This window comes from Bubalus kerabau, chromosome 14 (assembly GCF_029407905.1).
Source record: "Bubalus kerabau isolate K-KA32 ecotype Philippines breed swamp buffalo chromosome 14, PCC_UOA_SB_1v2, whole genome shotgun sequence".
Classification (NCBI taxonomy): Eukaryota; Metazoa; Chordata; class Mammalia; order Artiodactyla; family Bovidae; genus Bubalus; species Bubalus kerabau.
Genome location: NC_073637.1, coordinates 57,372,045 through 57,390,436, shown reverse-complemented (window position 1 = coordinate 57,390,436; position 18,392 = coordinate 57,372,045). Strand labels below are relative to the sequence as shown.

At 40.5% G+C, this 18,392-nt stretch overlaps 1 protein-coding gene across 1 annotated transcript in view; it reads right to left on the bottom strand.

Annotated features, from left to right (window-relative positions):
• The window catches only part of NUDCD1 (NudC domain containing 1), a 92,192-nt gene that overhangs the window by 53,409 nt on the left and 20,391 nt on the right, over positions 1 to 18,392 (bottom strand). Inside the window, exon 3 of the mRNA XM_055546417.1 lies at positions 3,730 to 3,915. Within this exon, the coding sequence (XP_055402392.1) occupies positions 3,730 to 3,915 (186 nt within the window). The remainder of the gene's footprint in view (positions 1 to 3,729; positions 3,916 to 18,392) is intronic.

Here is an 18,392-nt window from a genome sequence, read left to right as displayed (position 1 = left end):
ACTGTGAAACTGTTGATATACAGCACTCCCATCATGTTAGAGGCCACACATCCCCTGCCTCCTTTCATTTCTCTTTCTACATTTCAGTCATCACCACCACGCTTGCTGGGCCCCTTATGCCCTACCATGCCCCCACCACTTCCACCTTTAGCCTCCTCTCTTACACCAATTCCCTCAAAGTCCCAAAATTCAGTTATTTCTCTAAAGTGACCACTATCCCACAGTATCCCTTCCACTTCAATTAATGCCCTGGTCCCATAATTTCCCCACTGTCCCCATACCCCCAGAGAGGACTGACTTCATTATGGCAGTATATATACTGAAGAGGATATGGAGTAAATTTAAATTTTTAATTTATTTAAAAAATCTTACTGAAGGACTTATATGGGCCAAGGAGATATACATAGCAGAAACCAAATGAATTATAAACCCATACGAATTTTCTTCTGATGGACTACGTGGTATTATTTTTAATCCGAAGGTGAAGAGGGTCATTGTGTTTCTTATACCAACAGAATCCCCATAGCTTGATAACAGATACATTCTCATTCATATCTCTCCTGTCCATCATTCTCCAAATTCTTTTCAACTCTTTCAGGTAGCTGGGTGCTATATACAACATATCCTCAGTAAAAAAAGAAAAGAAAAAATTATTGGAGGCAGGAACAGAATATGTCACAATGTCCAATTAATATTTAAAACTGTGACTGACTGCAAAGGTCTCCTAAAAACAGGCTGTTGTTCTGGTATTTCATTGTGTTTTTTGTTTAACTTTTCGAACACATTGCAATTAGGTAGAGCAGCATTTGGTATAACAATAAGAAAGGTAAACCACTAAGGCCCTGTTGTTTTTCTCAAATAATTAAATCCCAGTGTTTACATGCACCTGTTGGTCTGATAAAAATGTTTTATAAGATGTAAAATATTAAATTCTATCCCTTTAGCTACCTAGAACTAAAGGCCACCGGCTGAAATTTAGAAGGCAGCAATATCGCGTTGTACTTTATTACCACAACTCAGTGTCACTTTGTCTACTTTCAAAACCTGTGGCTCTGGAGAAACTAATTTCATATTTATCATTACTAAAATGCAAACCTGCCCCTCAGATTTAAGTCTGTGACATTGTTAAAAACAAAATGAAATAAAAATGGCATCTTGGACATTGGTAGATAATTACAGTTATAAATCAAATCCCTTATGATTATACAGTGGAAGTGACAAATAGATTTAAGGGACTAGATCTGATAGACTGCCTGAAGAACTATGGACAGAGGTTCGTGACATTGTACAGGAGAAAGGGATCAAGATCATCCCCAAGAAAAAGAAATGTAAAAAGCAAAATGGTTGTCTGGGGAGGCCTTACAAATAGCTGAGAAAAGAAGAGAAGCTAAAGGCAAAGGAGAAAAGGAAAGATATAACCATTTGAATGCAAAGTTCCAAAGAATAGCAAGGAGAAATAAGAAAGCCTTCTTCAGTGATCAGTGCAAAAAAATAGAGGAAAACAATAGAATGGGAAAGACTAGAGATCTCTTCAAGAAAATTAGAAATACCAAGGGAACATTTCATGCAAAGATTGGGCACAAAAAAGGACAGAAATGGTATGGACCTAACAGAAGCAGAAGATATTAAGAAGAGATGGCAAGAATACACAGAAGAAGTATACAAAAACGATCTTCACGACCCAGATAACCACGATGGTGTGATCACTCACCAGGAGCCAGACATCCTGGAATGTGAAGTCAAGTGGGCCTTAGGAAGCATCACTACAAACAAAGCTAGTGGAGGTGATGGAATTCCAGTTGAGCTATTTCAAATCCTGAAAGATGATGCTGTGAAAGTGCTGCACTCAATATGCCAGCAAATTTGGAAAACTCAGCAGTGGCCACAGGACTGGAAAAGATCAGTTTTCATTCCAATCCCAAAGAAAGGCAGTGCCAAAGAATGCTCAAACTACCACACAATTGCACTCATCTCACACGCTAGTAAAATAATGCTCAAAATTCTCAAGCTAGGCTTCAGCAATATGTGAACCGTGAACTTCCTGATGTTCAAGCTGGTTTTAGAAAAGGCAGAGGAACCAGAGATCAAATTGCCAACAACCGCTGGATCATCGAAAAAGCAAGAGAATACCAGAAAAACATCTACTTCTGGTTTATTGACTACCCCAAAGCCTTTGACTGTGTGGATCACAACAAACTGTGGAAAATTCAAGAGACGGGAATACCAGACCACATGACCTGCCTCCTGAGAAAGCTGTATGCAGGTCAAAAAGCAACAGTTAGAACTGGACATAGAACAACAGACTGGTTCCAAATCAGGAAAGCAGTACGTCAAGGCTGTATATTGTCAGCCTGCTTATTTCACTTTTATGCATTATACATCACGAGAAATGCCAGGCTGGATGAAGCACAAGCTGGAATCAAAATTGCCGGGAGAAATATCAATAACCACACATATGCAGATGACACCACCTTTATGGCAGAAAGTCAAGAAGAACTAAAGAGCCTCTTGATGAAAGTGAAAGAGGAGAGCGAAAAAGTTGGCATAAAACTCAACACTGAGAAAACTAAGATCATGGCAACCGGTCCCATCACTTCATGGCAAAAAGATGGGGAAACAATGGAAACAGTGAGAGACTTTACTTTTGGGGGCTTCAAAATCACTGCAGATGGTGACTGAAGCCATGAAATTAAAAGACGCTTGTTCCTTGGAAGAAAAGCTATGGCCAACCTAGACATCATAGTAAAAAGCAGAGACATTACTTTGCCAACAAAGGTCCGTCTGATCAAAGCTATGATTTTTCCAGTAGTCACGTATGGATGTGAGAGTTGGACTATAAAGAAAGCTGAGTGCCAAAGAATCGATGCTTTTGAACTGTGGTGTTGGAGAAGACTCCTGAGAGTCCCTTGGACTGCAAGGAGATCCAAGCAGTACATCCTAAAGGAAATCAGTCCCGAATATTCACTGGAAGGACTGATGTTGAAGCTAAAACTCCAATACTTTGGCCACCTGACACAAAGCACTGACTCCCTGAAAAGACCCTGATGCTGGGAAAGACTGAAGGCAAGAGGAGATGGGCACGACAGAGGATGAGATGGCTGGATGGCATCACTGACTCTTTGGACATGAGTTTGAGTAAGCTCCAGAGTTGGTGATGGACAGGGAAGCCTGGCATGCTGCAGTCCATGGGGTAGCAGTCAGACACAACTGAGAGACTGAAGTGATGCTATGGTATATTTTTCTAAATAGGGAATATTCTGGTAAAGTTACTATTTGACTAGTTTAAACATATCAGACAGCTAAGTGGTGCAGTAGAAGCATGCTAAGCTCATAAATATATTTGAGAATAAAACATGAGAAAAGGAGAAAAGACATGACAATGTAATTCTCTGGCCAACTCTTTACAAAAAAGAAGGTAGCAAGGTCAATGCTTAAGGTACTGCTTTACACTTGAAAAGAACACAATTGGTATTTGCTGAAAAACAAATGCAATTCTTGACAACTGCACTCACCCCAGATCAAAACAGGAATAGCTAATATATCAGTTTCATAAAAGGTAAACATTTTATTTAAAAGATATCCAAAACACCATATATTATAAAAATCAAGAGGTCACATGTAAACCATCCCTAAAAAGGTGTTATTTCAAAATCATTAAGATCTAATTTGCATATAGTTTCCAGACTCAGCATTAAGTCTAAAGAAAAAAAAAAACAAAAAACAACTCACCTCCCATTTTTCAGAAACACTATTTCCACGTTCACCTGTTCCAATGAGATACAGTCTTCCAGTCCCATCTGACAAGGTAACCCAGGTAGAAGATGTGAAATGGATGGATGCACAAAGGCGATTGTCACATGCTGTCAAATCTGTAGGAAGTCGAAACACCTCTCGTGGTTTTCCTAAGGCAGTATCCTAAACAGAAGCCAAACATTATGAATGAATCCCTCCCTCTCCTTGACGCAAACACACACAGAATAAAAACATCAGCAGTGCACTGGTTACTCTCCTCTTCACAAGTAGGTGCCCAAGTCCCCTGCTTGAGTACGAGCTATCCCACTGGCTCACTTGTAAGACACAGAAGTGACGGTAAGTGGCTTCTTAGGTTAGGTCACACAAGACTGTGCATCTTGTATCTTGCTCTTTCTCTTCAACTGCACGTGACAGACCCACGTGAGGAGGCACTCAGGGCTCCTGACAACTACCAGCAGCCCGTGAGTGAAGTTTGGAAGTGTACCCTTCAGCTCTAGTCAGGCTTTCGGATCACTGCAGTTGTGGCTGACATCTTGGCATTCTCTTGAGAAATCTTGAGAGGGAACCACCTAGCTAAGCCATTCTGATTTCTCACTGAAACTGTGAGATGACAAACGTTTACTGTTTCAAGTTACTAAGTTCTGAAGTACTTTATTACACAGCAATAGATAACTAATGCAATGCAGTAGTCTAGTCTTCATTCTTAAGTTTAAAATTAACGATCAGTATTTTTAACTAATTGGAAAACCACATCATGCTCTAAATTGCTACACAGATATCTCTGTGGTATGAAAATGCTTACACAGACATCTCTGTGGTATGAAAATGCTATGTTATGCTATTAACAACTTGCATTTTTGTTAACATATTTTTTGTGTGTATATATATATATATATATATATATATATATCTCCTTATAAATATAGTGTCTCATGCTTCATGCTCAGTCGTGTCCAACTCTCTGTGACCCCACGGGATTGTGGCCCACCAGGCTCCTCTCTCCATGGGATTTTCTCAGGCAAGAATACTGGAGTAGCTTGCTATTTCCTCCTCCAAGTGATCTTCCCAACCCAGAGATCCAATCCGTGTCTCTTGCATATTTCCTGCATTGGCAGGGGGATTCTTTACTACTGAACCATCTGGAAGCCCATAATATAAAGTAGTAAGATGGATTATATCATTAAAATGTTTTACAAGAAAATATATAAAAAAGGGCTACAACTCAGAAAATAAACTTCCCCTCATACACCAAACTGTATTCAATTTTTATTGTTGTTTTAGTTTTTAGTTAACAGGTTTACCTGCAGTACAGAAATAATCCTTGACTGATATATTTCAGGGCTTGTCTGGTGGCTCAGTTGGTAAAGAATCTGCCTGCAATGTGGGAGACCTGTATTCAATCCCTGGGTTGGGAAGATCCCCTGGAGAAAGGAAAGGCTACCCACTTCAGTATTCCGGCCTGGAGAATTCCATAGACTGTATAGTCCATAGGATCACAAAAAGTTGGACATGACTGAGAGACTTTCACTTTTCATGTATTTCATTCCCTGCTCCTAGAACTGTATAGATTAATATATATATACGTACACCAAGCGACCGGCGCACTAAGCGCGGCGGCGGCTGCGACCTGCGCACTAAGCGCAGCCAAGAGGAACTACCCCAAGTCCGAGGTCAGGGGCAGAAGCCGGGAGGACCCCAAGCCCGAAGGGCAGCGGCCAAGAGGAGTGACTCCACGTTCGAGGTCAGGGGCAGCGGCCGAGAGTGCCAGGCTGTGACGGCGCAGGAACGGCGGAGAAGAGCTACCCAAGTCCAAGGTCAGGGGCGGCGGCCGAGAGAAGCTACCCTGCATCCGAGGTCAGGGGCGGCGGCCAGGAGGAGCTACCCCACGCCCCAGCGCCGGAGGCCAGGGGCGGTGGCCAGGAGAACCAATCCCACCAAGGAGCAGCGGTTGCGCAGGCGCATGAGGGCCTAGAGGAGCTATCACGAAGGACGGCAGTGAGGAGATACCCCTTGTCAAAGGTAAGGAGCAGTGGCTGCGCTTTGCTGCAGCAGCCGTGAAGAGATACCCCACACCCAAGGTAAGAGAAACCCAAGTAAGATGGTAGGTGTTGCAAGAGGGCATCAGAGGGCAGACACACTGAAACCACACTCACAGAAAACTAGTCAATCTAATCACAGTAGGACCACAGCCTTGTCTAACTCAAGGAAACTAAGCCATGCCCGTGGGGCAACCCAAGATGGGCGGCTCATGGTGGAGAGAACGGACAGAACATGGTCCACTGGAGAAGGGAATGGCAAGCCACTTCAGTATTCTTGCCTTGAGAACCCCATGAACAGTATGAAAAGACAAAATGACAGGATACTGAAAGAGAAACTCCCCAGGTCAGTAGGGGCCCAATATGCTACTGGAGATCAGTGGAGAAATAACTCCAGAAAGAATGAAGGGATGGAGCCAAAGCAAAAGCAATACCCAGCTATGGATGTGACTGGTGATAGAAGCAAGGTAGGATGCTGTAAAGAGCAATATTGCATAGGAACCTAGAATGTCAGGTCCATAAATCAAGGCAAAGTGGAAGTGGTCAAACAAGAGATGGCAAGAGTGAATGTCGACATTCTAGGAATCAGCGAACTGAAATGGACTGGAATGTAATTTAACTCAGATGACCATTATATCTACTACTGCGGGCAGGAATCCCTCAGAAGAAATGGAGTAGCCATCATGGTCAACAAAAGAGTCTGAAATGCAGTACTTGGATGCAATCTCAAAAATGACAGAATGATCTCTGTTCGTTTCCAAGGCAAACCATTCAATATCACAGTAATCCAAGCCTATGCCCCAACCAGTAACGCTGAAGAAGCTGAAGTTGAACGGTTCTATGAAGACCTACAAGACCTTTTAGAACACCCAAAAAAGATGTCCTTTTCATTATAGGGGACTGGAATGCAAAAGTAGGAAGTCAAGAAACACCTGGAGTAACAGGCAAATTTGGCCTTGGATACGGAATGAAGCAGGGCAAAGACTAATAGAGTTTTGCCAAGAAAATGCACTGGTCATAGCAAACACCATCTTCAACAACACAAGAGAAGACTCTACACATGGACATCACCAGATGGTCAACACCGAAATCAGATTGATTATATTCTTTGCAGCCAAAGATGGAGAAGCTCTATACAGTCAGCAAAAACAAGACCAGGAGCTGACTGTGGCTCAGATCATGAACTCCTTATTACCAAATTCAGACTGAAATTGAAGAAAGTAGGGAAAACCACTAGACCATTCAGGTATGACCTAAATCATATTCCTTATGATTATACAGTGGAAGTGAGAAATAGATTTAAGGGCCTAGATCTGATAGATAGAGTGCCTGATGAACTATGGAATGAGGTTTGTGACATGGTACAGGAGACAGGGATCAAGACCATCCCCATGGAAAAGAAATGCAAAAAGCAAAATGGCTGTCTGGGCAGCCCTTACAAATAGCTGTGAAGAGAAGAGAAGCAAAAAGCAAAGGAGAAAAGGAAAGATATAAGCATCTGAATGCAGAGTTCCAAAGAATAGCAAGAAGAGATAAGAAAGCCTTCCTCAGTTATCAATGCAAAGAAATAGAGGAAAACAACAGAATGGGAAAAACTAGAGATCTCTTCAAGAAAATTAGAGATACCAAGGGGACATTTCATGCAAAGATGGGCTCGATAAAGGACAGAAATGGTATGGACCTAACAGAAGCAGAAGATATTAAGAAGAGATGGCAAGAATACACAGATCAGATCAGATGAGTCGCTCAGTCGTGTCCGACTCTTTGCGACCCCATGAATTGCAGCACGCCAGGCCTCCCTGTCCATCACCAACTCCCGGAGTTCACTCAGACTCATGTCCATCGAGTCAGTGATGCCATCCAGCCATCTCATCTTCTGGCGTCCCCTTCTCCTCCTGCCCCCAATCCCTCCCAGCATCAGAGTCTTTTCCAATGAGTCAACTCTTCGCATGAGGTGGCCAAAGTACTGGAGTTTCAGCTTTAGCATCATTCCTTCCAAAGAAATCCCAGGGCTGATCTCCTTCAGAATGGACTGGTTGGATCTCCTTGCAGTCCAAGGGACTCTCAAGAGTCTTCTCCAACACCACAGTTCAAAAGCATCAATTCTTCGGCGCTCAGCCTTCTTCACAGTCCAACTCTCACATCCATACATGACCACAGGAAAAACCACAGCCTTGACTAGACAGACCTTTGTTGGCAAAGTAATGTCTCTGCTTTTGAACATGCTATCTAGGTTGGTCATAACTTTCCTTCCAAGGAGTAAGCGTCTTTTCATTTCATGGCTGCAGTCACCATCTGCAGTGACTTTGGAGCCCAGAAAAATAAAGTCTGACACTGTTTCCACTGTTTCCCCATCTATTTCCCATGAAGTGGTGGGACCGGATGCCATGATCTTCGTTTTCTGAATGTTGAGCTTTAAGCCAACTTTTTCACTCTCCTCTTTCACTTTCATCAAGAGGCTTTTTAGTTCCTCTTCACTTTCTGCCATAAGGGTGGTGTCATCTGCGTATCTGAGGTTATTGATATTTCTCCCTGCAGTCTTGATTCCAGCTTGTGTTTCTTCCAGTCCAGCGTTTCTCATGATGTACTCTGCATAGAAGTTAAATAAGCAGGGTGACAATATACAGCCTTGACGTACTCCTTTTCCTATTTGGAACCAGTCTGTTGTTCCATGTCCAGTTCTAACTGTTGCTTGCTGACCTGCATATAGGTTTCTCAAGAGGCAGATCAGGTGGTCTGGTATTCCCATCTCTTTCAGAATTTTCCACAGTTTATTGTGATCCACACAGTCAAAGGCTTTGGCATAGTCAATAAAGCAGAAATAGATGTTTTTCTGGAACTCTCTTGCTTTTCCCATGATCCAGCGGATGTTGGCAATTTGATCTCTGGTTTCTCTGCCTTTTCTAAAACCAGCTTGAACATCAGGAAGTTCACGGTTCACATATTGCTGAAGCCTGGCTTGGATTATTTGAGCATTACTAGCGTGTGAGATGAGTGCAATTGTGCGGTAGTTTGAGCATTCTTTGGCATTGCCTTTCTTTGGGATTGGAATGAAAACTGCCTTTCTTTGGGATTGGAAAGAATACACAGAAGAACTGTACAAAAAAGATCTTCATGACCTAGATAATCACGATGGTGTGATCACTCACCAGGAGCCAGACATCCTGGAATGTGAAGTCAAGTGGGCCTTAGGAAGCATCACTACGAACAAAGCTAGTGGAGGTGATGGAATTCCAGTTGAGCTATTTCAAATCCTGAAAGATGATGCTGTGAAAGTGCTGCACTCAATATGCCAGCAAATTTGGAAAACTCAGTAGTGGCCACAGGACTGGAAAAGGTCAGTGTTCATTCCAATCCCAAAGAAAGGCAATGCCAAAGAATGCTCAAACTACCGCACAATTGCACTCATCTCACACGCTAGTAAAGTAATGCTCAAAATTCTCCAAGCCAGGTTTCAGCAATATGTGAACCATGAACTTCCTGATGTTCAAGCTGGTTTTAGAAAAGGCAGAGGAACCAGAGATCAAATTGCCAACATCTGCTGGATCATGGATAAAGCAAGAGAGTTCCAGAAAAGCATCTATTTCTGCTTTATTGACTATGCCAAAGCCTTTGACTGTGTGGATCACAATAAACTGTGGAAAATTCTGAAAGAGATGGGAACACCAGACTACCTGACCTGCCTCTTGAGAAATCTGCATGCAGGTCAGGAAGCAAGAGTTAGAACTGGACATGGAACAACAGACTGGTTCCAAATAGGAAAAGGAGTACGTCAAGGCTGTGTATTGTCACCCTGCTTGTTTAACTTATATGTAGAGTACATCATGAGAAACGCTGGACTGGAAGAAACACAAGCTGGAATCAAGATTGCCGGGAGAAATATCAATAACCTCAGATATGCAGATGACACCACCCTTATGGCAGAAAGTGAAGAGGAACTAAAAAGCCTCTTGATGAAAGTGAAAGAGGAGAGTGAAAAAGTTGGCTTAAAGCTCAACATTCAGAAAACGAAGATCATGGCATCTGGTCCCATCACTTCATGGGAAATAGATGGGGAAACAGTGGAAACTGTGTCAGACTTTATTTTTCTGGGCTCCAAAGTCACTGCAGATGGTGACTGCAGCCATGAAATTTAAAGATGCTTACTCTTTGGAAGGGAAGTTATGACCAACCTAGATAGCATATTCAAAAGCGGAGACATTACTTTGCCAACAAAGGTCCATCTAGTCAAGGCTATGGTTTTTCCTGTGGTCATGTATGGATGTGAGAGTTGGACTGTGAAGAAGGCTGAGCACCGAAGAATTGATGCTTTTGAACTGTGGTGTTGGAGAAGACTCTTGAGAGTCCCTTGGACTGCAAGGAGATCCAACCAGTCCATTCTGAAGGAGATCAGCCCTGGGATTTCTTTGGAAGGAATGATGCTAAAGCTGAAACTCCAGTACTTTGGCCACCTCATGCGAAGAGCTGACTCATTGGAAAAGACTCTGATGCTGGGAGGGATTGGGGGCAGGAGGAGAAGGGGACGCCAGAGGATGAGATGGCTGGATGGCATCACTGACTCGATGGACGTGAGTCTGAGTGAACTCCGGGAGTTGGTGATGGACAGGGAGGCCTGGCGTGCTGCGATTCATGGGGTCGCAAAGAGTCGGACATGACTGAGTGACTGAACTGACCCTAAAAAAGATTTAATTAATTAAACTATGTTCTTATTAGCCTCAAGTTTTTTAGTGACCCATTTTTTCTTTCTAAAGCATGCAATTTTGTTTTCTTTAAAAGGGCACCTTTCCTTCTTTTTGTAGTCATATTTTACTGATTTATATAATAGTGCATTAAATAGTGAAAATGCATCAATAAACAGAGTTCACAAGCTTTTAGAATGAGAAAATCTGGTTATTACTGATGTAAAACTCAGCTAGCAGAAACAGAATTATAACAGTAGAGACCTGAGCAGTCTACAAGCAATACATATCAAGCTTACTGTGGTCTTCAGTCAGTATGTTATTAAAAGAGAACAGAGAATATCAGTCAATCCAGTCAGTTAAGTGAAAGAAGAGAAATTTTACTGCAAGCTAATGCCTGTGTAGGAATTTAGAACATGAGGTTATATTTCCAATTATTGTGAAAGAAATGGACTAGTCAACAAAGAATAGTGGAACATTAGGGAATTTTAGGAATAAAAAAACACAAAACATTCCTTATTCCAGATAGATCAATAATCTAAATGTTTTAACAGAAAAGTAAAAGTAACTTTTTTAGAAGATTGTTTTAATAATGTCAGGGTGGAGAAAGCCTTCTTATGAGTAAATAAAAGACATACAGGAGGTAAGAAGACAAATACTTGCCACAAATATAACACAGTACTGCTGCTGCTGCTAAGTCACTTCAATTGTGTCGGACTCTGGGAGACCCCACAGAGGGCAGCCCACCAGGCTCCGCCATCCCTGGGATTCTCCAGGCAAGAACACTGGAGTGGGTTGCCATTTCCTTCTCCAATGCATGAAAGGGAAAAGTGAAAGTAAAGTCGCTCAGTCATGTCTAACTCTTAGCGACTCCATGGACTGCAGCCCTCCAGGCTCCTCTGTCCATGGGATTTTCCAGGCAAGAGTACTGGAGTGGGTGGCCATTGCCTTTTCCAACACAGTACTAATAACATACAAAATACCTTTAAAACTCAAGAAGAATGACAAGGTTATCCTTTTTTTTTCATAGTAAAAAAATATGAACAGCAAAACTATGGTTTAAAAAAAAAGGCCAAAATATTCAAACTCACTAGTAAAAAAAAAAAATATATGATTAAAATAATGATACCTCCATTAGCCACGGGGGAAAAAAAATCTTAGACTGTTAATGTCTATTCTTGGCTAAGGTGCCCTGTTGGTAGGAACAGAAGTATAGGATTTTCACAATGATTATAAATCAAATTTTATGATGTGTTATATACCCTTTAGTGGGTCTCCCAGGTGGCTCAGTGGTAAAGAATCTGCCTGCCCATGGAGGAGAGGCGGGTTGGGAAGATCTATCTATCCCTGGGCTGGGAAGATCTCCAGAGAAGAGACTGGCTGCCCACTCCAGTATTCTTGCCTGGAGAATGCCATAGACAGAGGAGCCTGGCAGGCTACAGTCCATGGGGTTGCAAATGAGTCGGACATGACTTAGTGACTACACAACAACAAATACAATTCCACTTCTAGAATACTTGCACGTGTACAGTAAGATCCACATAACAAGAATGTTTATTTTAATGATGAAATGACAAAATGTTCTAATAAAAACTAAGATACAATCTAGTCGTTTATCAATAGCGCGGAAGAGAAGAGCAGCACCCGACAGCCCAATGCTAGGCTGGTAGTATCAGCGAGGACTTGGCTTTGCTATGAGCTAGTGACACTAACAGCCACATTCTCCTGATAAACAAACAATTTCACAGAACATCAACATCAGACAAGGACACTGTGTGACCTCTGTCATTATGACCAAACAAGAGAAAAACCGCATCACGCCATAATGGTAACTGAATACATATAAAATATGAATGTTCTCAAAGCCACAAATAGGATCCTAATCCATGCCAATATCACCTATCACAGCTTAAGCCTTGGTCCAGTCTTCCCTCCTTCTGGACAAGACTTACTAAGATACCCATCATGGAATTATCCAGTTTCCTAACAGTAGCCAACCCAGAGCAAAGCCCCAGTTTCTAAAATCCTCTCCCCAAACCATCTAATACAAGCCTAATCCTACAATGTCCTTTCTACCATCCTCTTACTGAGACATCCTGTGGTTCCCCATCGTGCACATCCCTCCTCTGCTTCACAAATAAATCCAATGTGCTCAAATATAAATGTGTACCTGGCATCTCTGTCTGGAGAGCACAGGCAGATGAATGGTTAACTGGCATAACTATCCTTTGGAATACCAAATAACTTAGTTATACTAAAGTAGATTTAATTTTTTAAAGATTTTTTAATGTGGACCATTTTTAAAGTCTTTGTTGAATTTGTTATGCTATTGCTTCTGTTTTATGTTTTTTGTCTGTGAGGCATGTGGGATCTTGGCTCCCTGACCAGGGACTGAAAACCTGCACCCCCTTCACTGGAAGGCAGAGTCTTAACTACCAGACCACCAAGTCCCCTGAAGTAGATTTATAACACATTAAAAAGATCTCCAAGATAATGACTGAAAAAAAAAATGCAGATGCAGAAAACATATAAATCCATATATGTCGGAACAAACAGTGTGATATGACAGCACAGAGTAAGCTACAGACAGACCAGGGTATTTCAGCGTTTACCATCAGAAGGAAAACAAGACCTGGTGGTAAAGGAGACTGGTGGTCAAGGGGAAATTTCCATTACTGCTTCAATACATTGCTTGACTTTTTTTAAAAAACACTGAGTAATTTACATGTGATATACATAATTAAAAGATATGAATAAGTTAAAATAAAATGCAACATTTTCCTCAAAATAGTTGTTTCAAAGCAAAGTTTCTAGTGGTCTCCCCCACTACATGCCCTTCACAACATCTAAGCTAGGGAACCATTGTTAGGAAGCGATCATTCTTCATTTCATACTCCATCCTAAAGATGGCTTTAAGCCATTTTCTTTTAAATACAAGGCTTCACATAACTGAGACTGCTAGGCAACTGATTATCAGATGTGAATGTCAAAGTCACTCAGTCGTGTCCAACTCTCTGCAACCCCATGGACTATGATTACCAGATAAATGAGTGCAACATCCAATAGAATGATTAAGATATTCAAGTATATAAATGTGAAGTCAAAAATAATTGAATTAAAAATGCAAAAGAAAACACACAGTTATCTCGAAGCTAAATGATCATTTATGTGAAAGAACCTAAAATGTTCCTCATTTTTGAAACCTAGTTTTCAGAATACATTTTAATTTTAAATGGACTGTAGGCAACAAAATATTTTCTTCTGCATTAATAAGTCAAATTAGAGTACTAAATTATTTCTGAATACCCTCCATTAACAGTTTTACAGTGTCTTAATAATAAAGCTTTATGTAATTAGCATCTATAATGTCCTGGTCCCAACCAATCATTTTCTTCTTCCAGTCAAAAAAAAGTTAACATTACTATATTTAAAGCTGTTGACAATCATTCTGAGATAACACTACACAGCTGAATTGTGAAAGAATTAAAATTTCAATGATAAATGAAGTACTTCTTGAATGATAATAATGTACAGTATTGTATTAAATAAGTGCTTTGACTTTTGCCATCTCATTTAATTATTTCCAAACCTTATGAAGTTAAAATTATCCCACTTGAAAAAGATAAAAAGCCCTGCTCAAAAAAATTAAATAATTTGCCTGTAACTCCACTACTAGAAATGGCAGGGCCAATATTCAAATCTTGGTTGACTGCACTCCAAAAATTGGTCTTTCCTATATTCCACACTTCCTGTGGAGAAGAAATCAATTCTCAAGTTTTTCTAAACAAATGATATGTCAGAAGTGAATGCAATTTATAAAGTAACACCTCCCCCCACAAAAAAAAAAAACCCCTCTAGTATGAACGAAACTTCTATATTCAGTTTTTCTTTTAGGCTAATACATTATACAGTATTTTAATTAGATTCCTGAGTCAATAAAACATATTACAAAAATATCACTGTCCACATATTGTGTACAAATGACAGTCTAAAAAACAGCAAATTAGTACTAATACATGAACTACATATTTATAAAAACATCTTAAAACAGTTGGAGATCTTAATTACAGCTAGAGAAGCTCTGAACTAACAGAGCTTTTTTCTAATACATGTACATTTATAGAAAACACTACTGAAGTTTAAAAAAAAAAGTCCAACTAAACAAGGATGCCATTTACTATTAGACACTGATATTTAAAAGCTTGCCCTTTTAAAAGGGAGTGATCTTTTTCTGGAGAAAGACTTTTATCACTAATAACTATTTGGAAGGAAAAAAAGTCTTCCTATATCCTTCATCTTTCCCCCACTTTTTAGCTAGAATTTCAAGGAAAGTTGTTTTAAATTAATCATAATTTGATTAAGTAATGTCTTTATGTACCACAAAGCTTTCAATAGTGTATTAAGCACACACAGTTCCAAGAACTTTACACCTCTCATTTTTTTTTAACCAGATAAATCACTGGCTCCCTGCTAGTAAACTCAACTGTAGAACATAAGCTGGACTCAGGTCTAGATAAAAATATACTGGTAAATAACTGAGCTGGACTAGCAAGCAGCTGTAACCAGTAACTCCGAGACACAGCCTCACAAGTGCATGCTTCAGATGGAACCAGTAACTCTCCTCTGGATCTTTACATGCAATTTAAAGAGGCATCACAAGATGATGTTCTTTATTAGCAAAAACATGTGTTTTTCAGATAAAAGAAATTAGGACAGAATTAATCCCCTAAATATTAAGAAACAGAACACAGTACTTTAAAATAAGCCCCGATATGATAAAATGACAATACAATAAAGAATCAAATTTTAAACACTGTTTTTTCTTTTTTTTTTGCTTTTCTAAGGAACTGGAATTTTTCTACTTCCTAAGTGAACTTCCTTTCAACTGACATTTTTCTGAAATTAAGGACTGTAAACCACAAGTTGGCTCAGTGGCTTGTGGCTGAGATTCCCAGGTGGCTCAGTGGTAAAGAATCCGCCTGCCAATGCAGGAGACACAGGAGTGGCAGGTTTGATCCTTAGGTTGGGAAGATCCCCTGGAGAAGGAAATGGCAACCCATTCCAGTATTCTTGCCTGGAGAATCCATGGACAGAGGAACCTGGCAGGCTGGAGTCTGACACAACTGCACGACTGAACACATACACCCCACAAATTAAGCTGATTCGGACCTTATCAATACAATGCCTCTATAAACCTGTGTTGCCCTGCTGCCACCTGCTGGCTCCTGACAAAATCTAAAGGTTAAACAACTTGTGGATTTCCTTTCTTAGGCCCCACAGCCTTCATTCACTGTGACCACAATAATGTTTAGCCCAAATTAACAAGGATGGTCATTTTTGTAAATCAGACGCAAATAAAAACCTCCTTGAGATTTGTGCATGTGTGCCTTTGACTAAAAAAAAAAAAAAAAAAATCAGACACTAAAAGTTATGTAAGAACTGTTTTCGCTTTAAAAAAAAGCCACAGCAGCCAATACTCTCCACCTGCTCCCAATATAGTTCAAAGAGCAAGCTGATTTCCTTTGTTGCTGATCAAAAAAATAATAAGTTAGTGTGGTACTCTGTACCACTGGTGCTGCTGCTGCTGCTAAGTCGCTTCAGTCGTGTCCGACTCTGTGCGACCCCATAGACGTCAGCCCACCAGGCTCCCCCGTCCCTGGGATTCTCCAGGCAAGAACACTGGAGTGGGTTGCCATTTCCTTCTCCAGTGCATGAAAGTGAAAAGAGAAAGTGAAGTTGCTCAGCCTGACCATGCATAGTAGTAAGCTATTTCCTCCTCCGTACTATTTCTACATCTTATCCTCACTTCCGTGGTGACAGGTAGCAGTAATTCAATAAATGTTTGTTGAAGAGAAATAAATATTTCTTATTCAGTAATACTATCTCAACAAACGAGACTCACACTTTTACCTGAAGAAGAAATAATAGATAATGTCAAAAGTGTAAAGCCAGCAAGTTTTAAGGAACTGTTATCCATTTTATAAACATACTGATTAAGCCTTCTGTTGGCTGCTAGGATTATAAAAATATAAGACACACAGCCTAGATCAGGGTTGGCAAGTTATACTCCGTAAGCTTAAAAATTAGCCTGTTGTCTTTGTAAATAAAGTTTTATTGGAATGCAGCCATACTCACTGTTTACATATTGTGAACTGCCATTTTCACAATTACTATAGCAAAACTGAGCAGCTGTGACTTAAGACTGTCTGGTCCATAAACCCTGCAACATTTATTATCTAGCCCTATGCAGAAAAACTCACAGTCCATGCAGATCTAAGACTAATGGTTTGAATATCCTGGAGGAGGAAAGAGAGGACCTCAGGGTGCTTCCTAGATGAAACAGTTAGCTGAAACTTAAGTGAAGACTGTGAGGCAGCCTGAGACAGAAATCAGAGAGAAGGTAAAGAAAGGGCTGGAGGCAGAGGGATACAGGACAGGTTTTAGTTACATGGTATTGTTAGAATGCAGTGTACAAAGTGGTGAAAGACAGCTGGAGAAAAGGGCATAATAGGCTACAGTTGCCAAGGTGAAGAGTTTGTATTTTTTTAAACAAATATATCACTTTATGCTTATACTTACCAGAAAATTAAAAATCAAACACACACACACAAGTCCACCTCTGGAAGAATATATCAAGAAACTAGTAAAAAGAAATAATAGAGGGAAAGGACAGGTAAAACTGGGGTCAGAAAGACTTTACTAAATATCTTTTTAAATTTGTTTTTTAAATCACATGAATGCATTACCTATTCTAAAATTACATGTTAAAAAGTGTGTTCCTTGCCATAAAGGAAATATTTAAGGACTTTAAATGAGAGGAGTTAAGAGCAAACAAATTAGATTCTGTAGATGAAACATATATAGAGGAAAGTTGGAAAGAGCAAAGAGCAGTCAGGAAACTATTAACAGACCACTGATTACTTAAAGCAAGCACATTAACAATGTATTATGACGTTTACAACATATGAAGAAGCAAAAAGTATGACAATAGCTCAAAGGATGGAAAAGGAAGTAAAGGAGTTATATTACTGTAGGGTTTTACATTGTTTTTTAACTGGAATAACATTAATTAAAAGAAAACTAGGATAAGTTAAGGATGAGTACTACAATGTCTACACTAACAATTAAAAATACCACAAGGAAACCTTTTGTGCACCAGGACCCAGCAGAAAAGAGTAGTGACCCCACAAAAGACTGAGCCAGACTTGCCCGAGTCCCTGGCAGAGGCGTGGGTCAACAGTGGCCTGCCGCGGGGTCGGGGCACTGACTCTCCTAGGAGTTGACTCCAACAGTCCTGAGTGTGACAGCCTAAGTCTTTTTGAAGGAGGTTCCCATTGCTGCCATTACCCCTACCATAGTTTGGCCTCAGGCCAAACTACAGGGAGGGAACACAGCCCCACCCATCAGCAGAAAATTGGATAAAGATTTACTGAGCAAGGCCTTTCATAACTCAGATAACTATGATGGTGTGATGACTCACCTAGAGCCAGACATCCTGGAATGTGAAGTCAAGAAGGCCTTAGGAAGCATCACTACAAACAAAGCTAGTGGAGGTGATGGAATTCCAACTGAGCTATTTCAAATCCTGAAAGATGATGCTGTGAAAGTGTTACACTCAATATGCCAGCAAATTTGGAAAACTCAGCAGTGGCCACAGGACTGGAAAAGGTCAGTTTTCATTCCAATCCCAAAGAAAGGCAATGCCAAAGAATGCTCAAACTACCGCACAATTGCACTCATCTCACACGCTAGTAAAGTCATGCTCAAAATTGCCCAAGCCAGGCTTCAGCCATATGTGAATCATGAACTTCCAGATGTTCAAGCTGGATTTAGAAAAGGCAGAGGAACCAGAAATCAAATTGCCAACATCCACTGGATTATTGAAAAAGCAAGAGAGTTCCAGAAATATATCTACTTCTGCTTT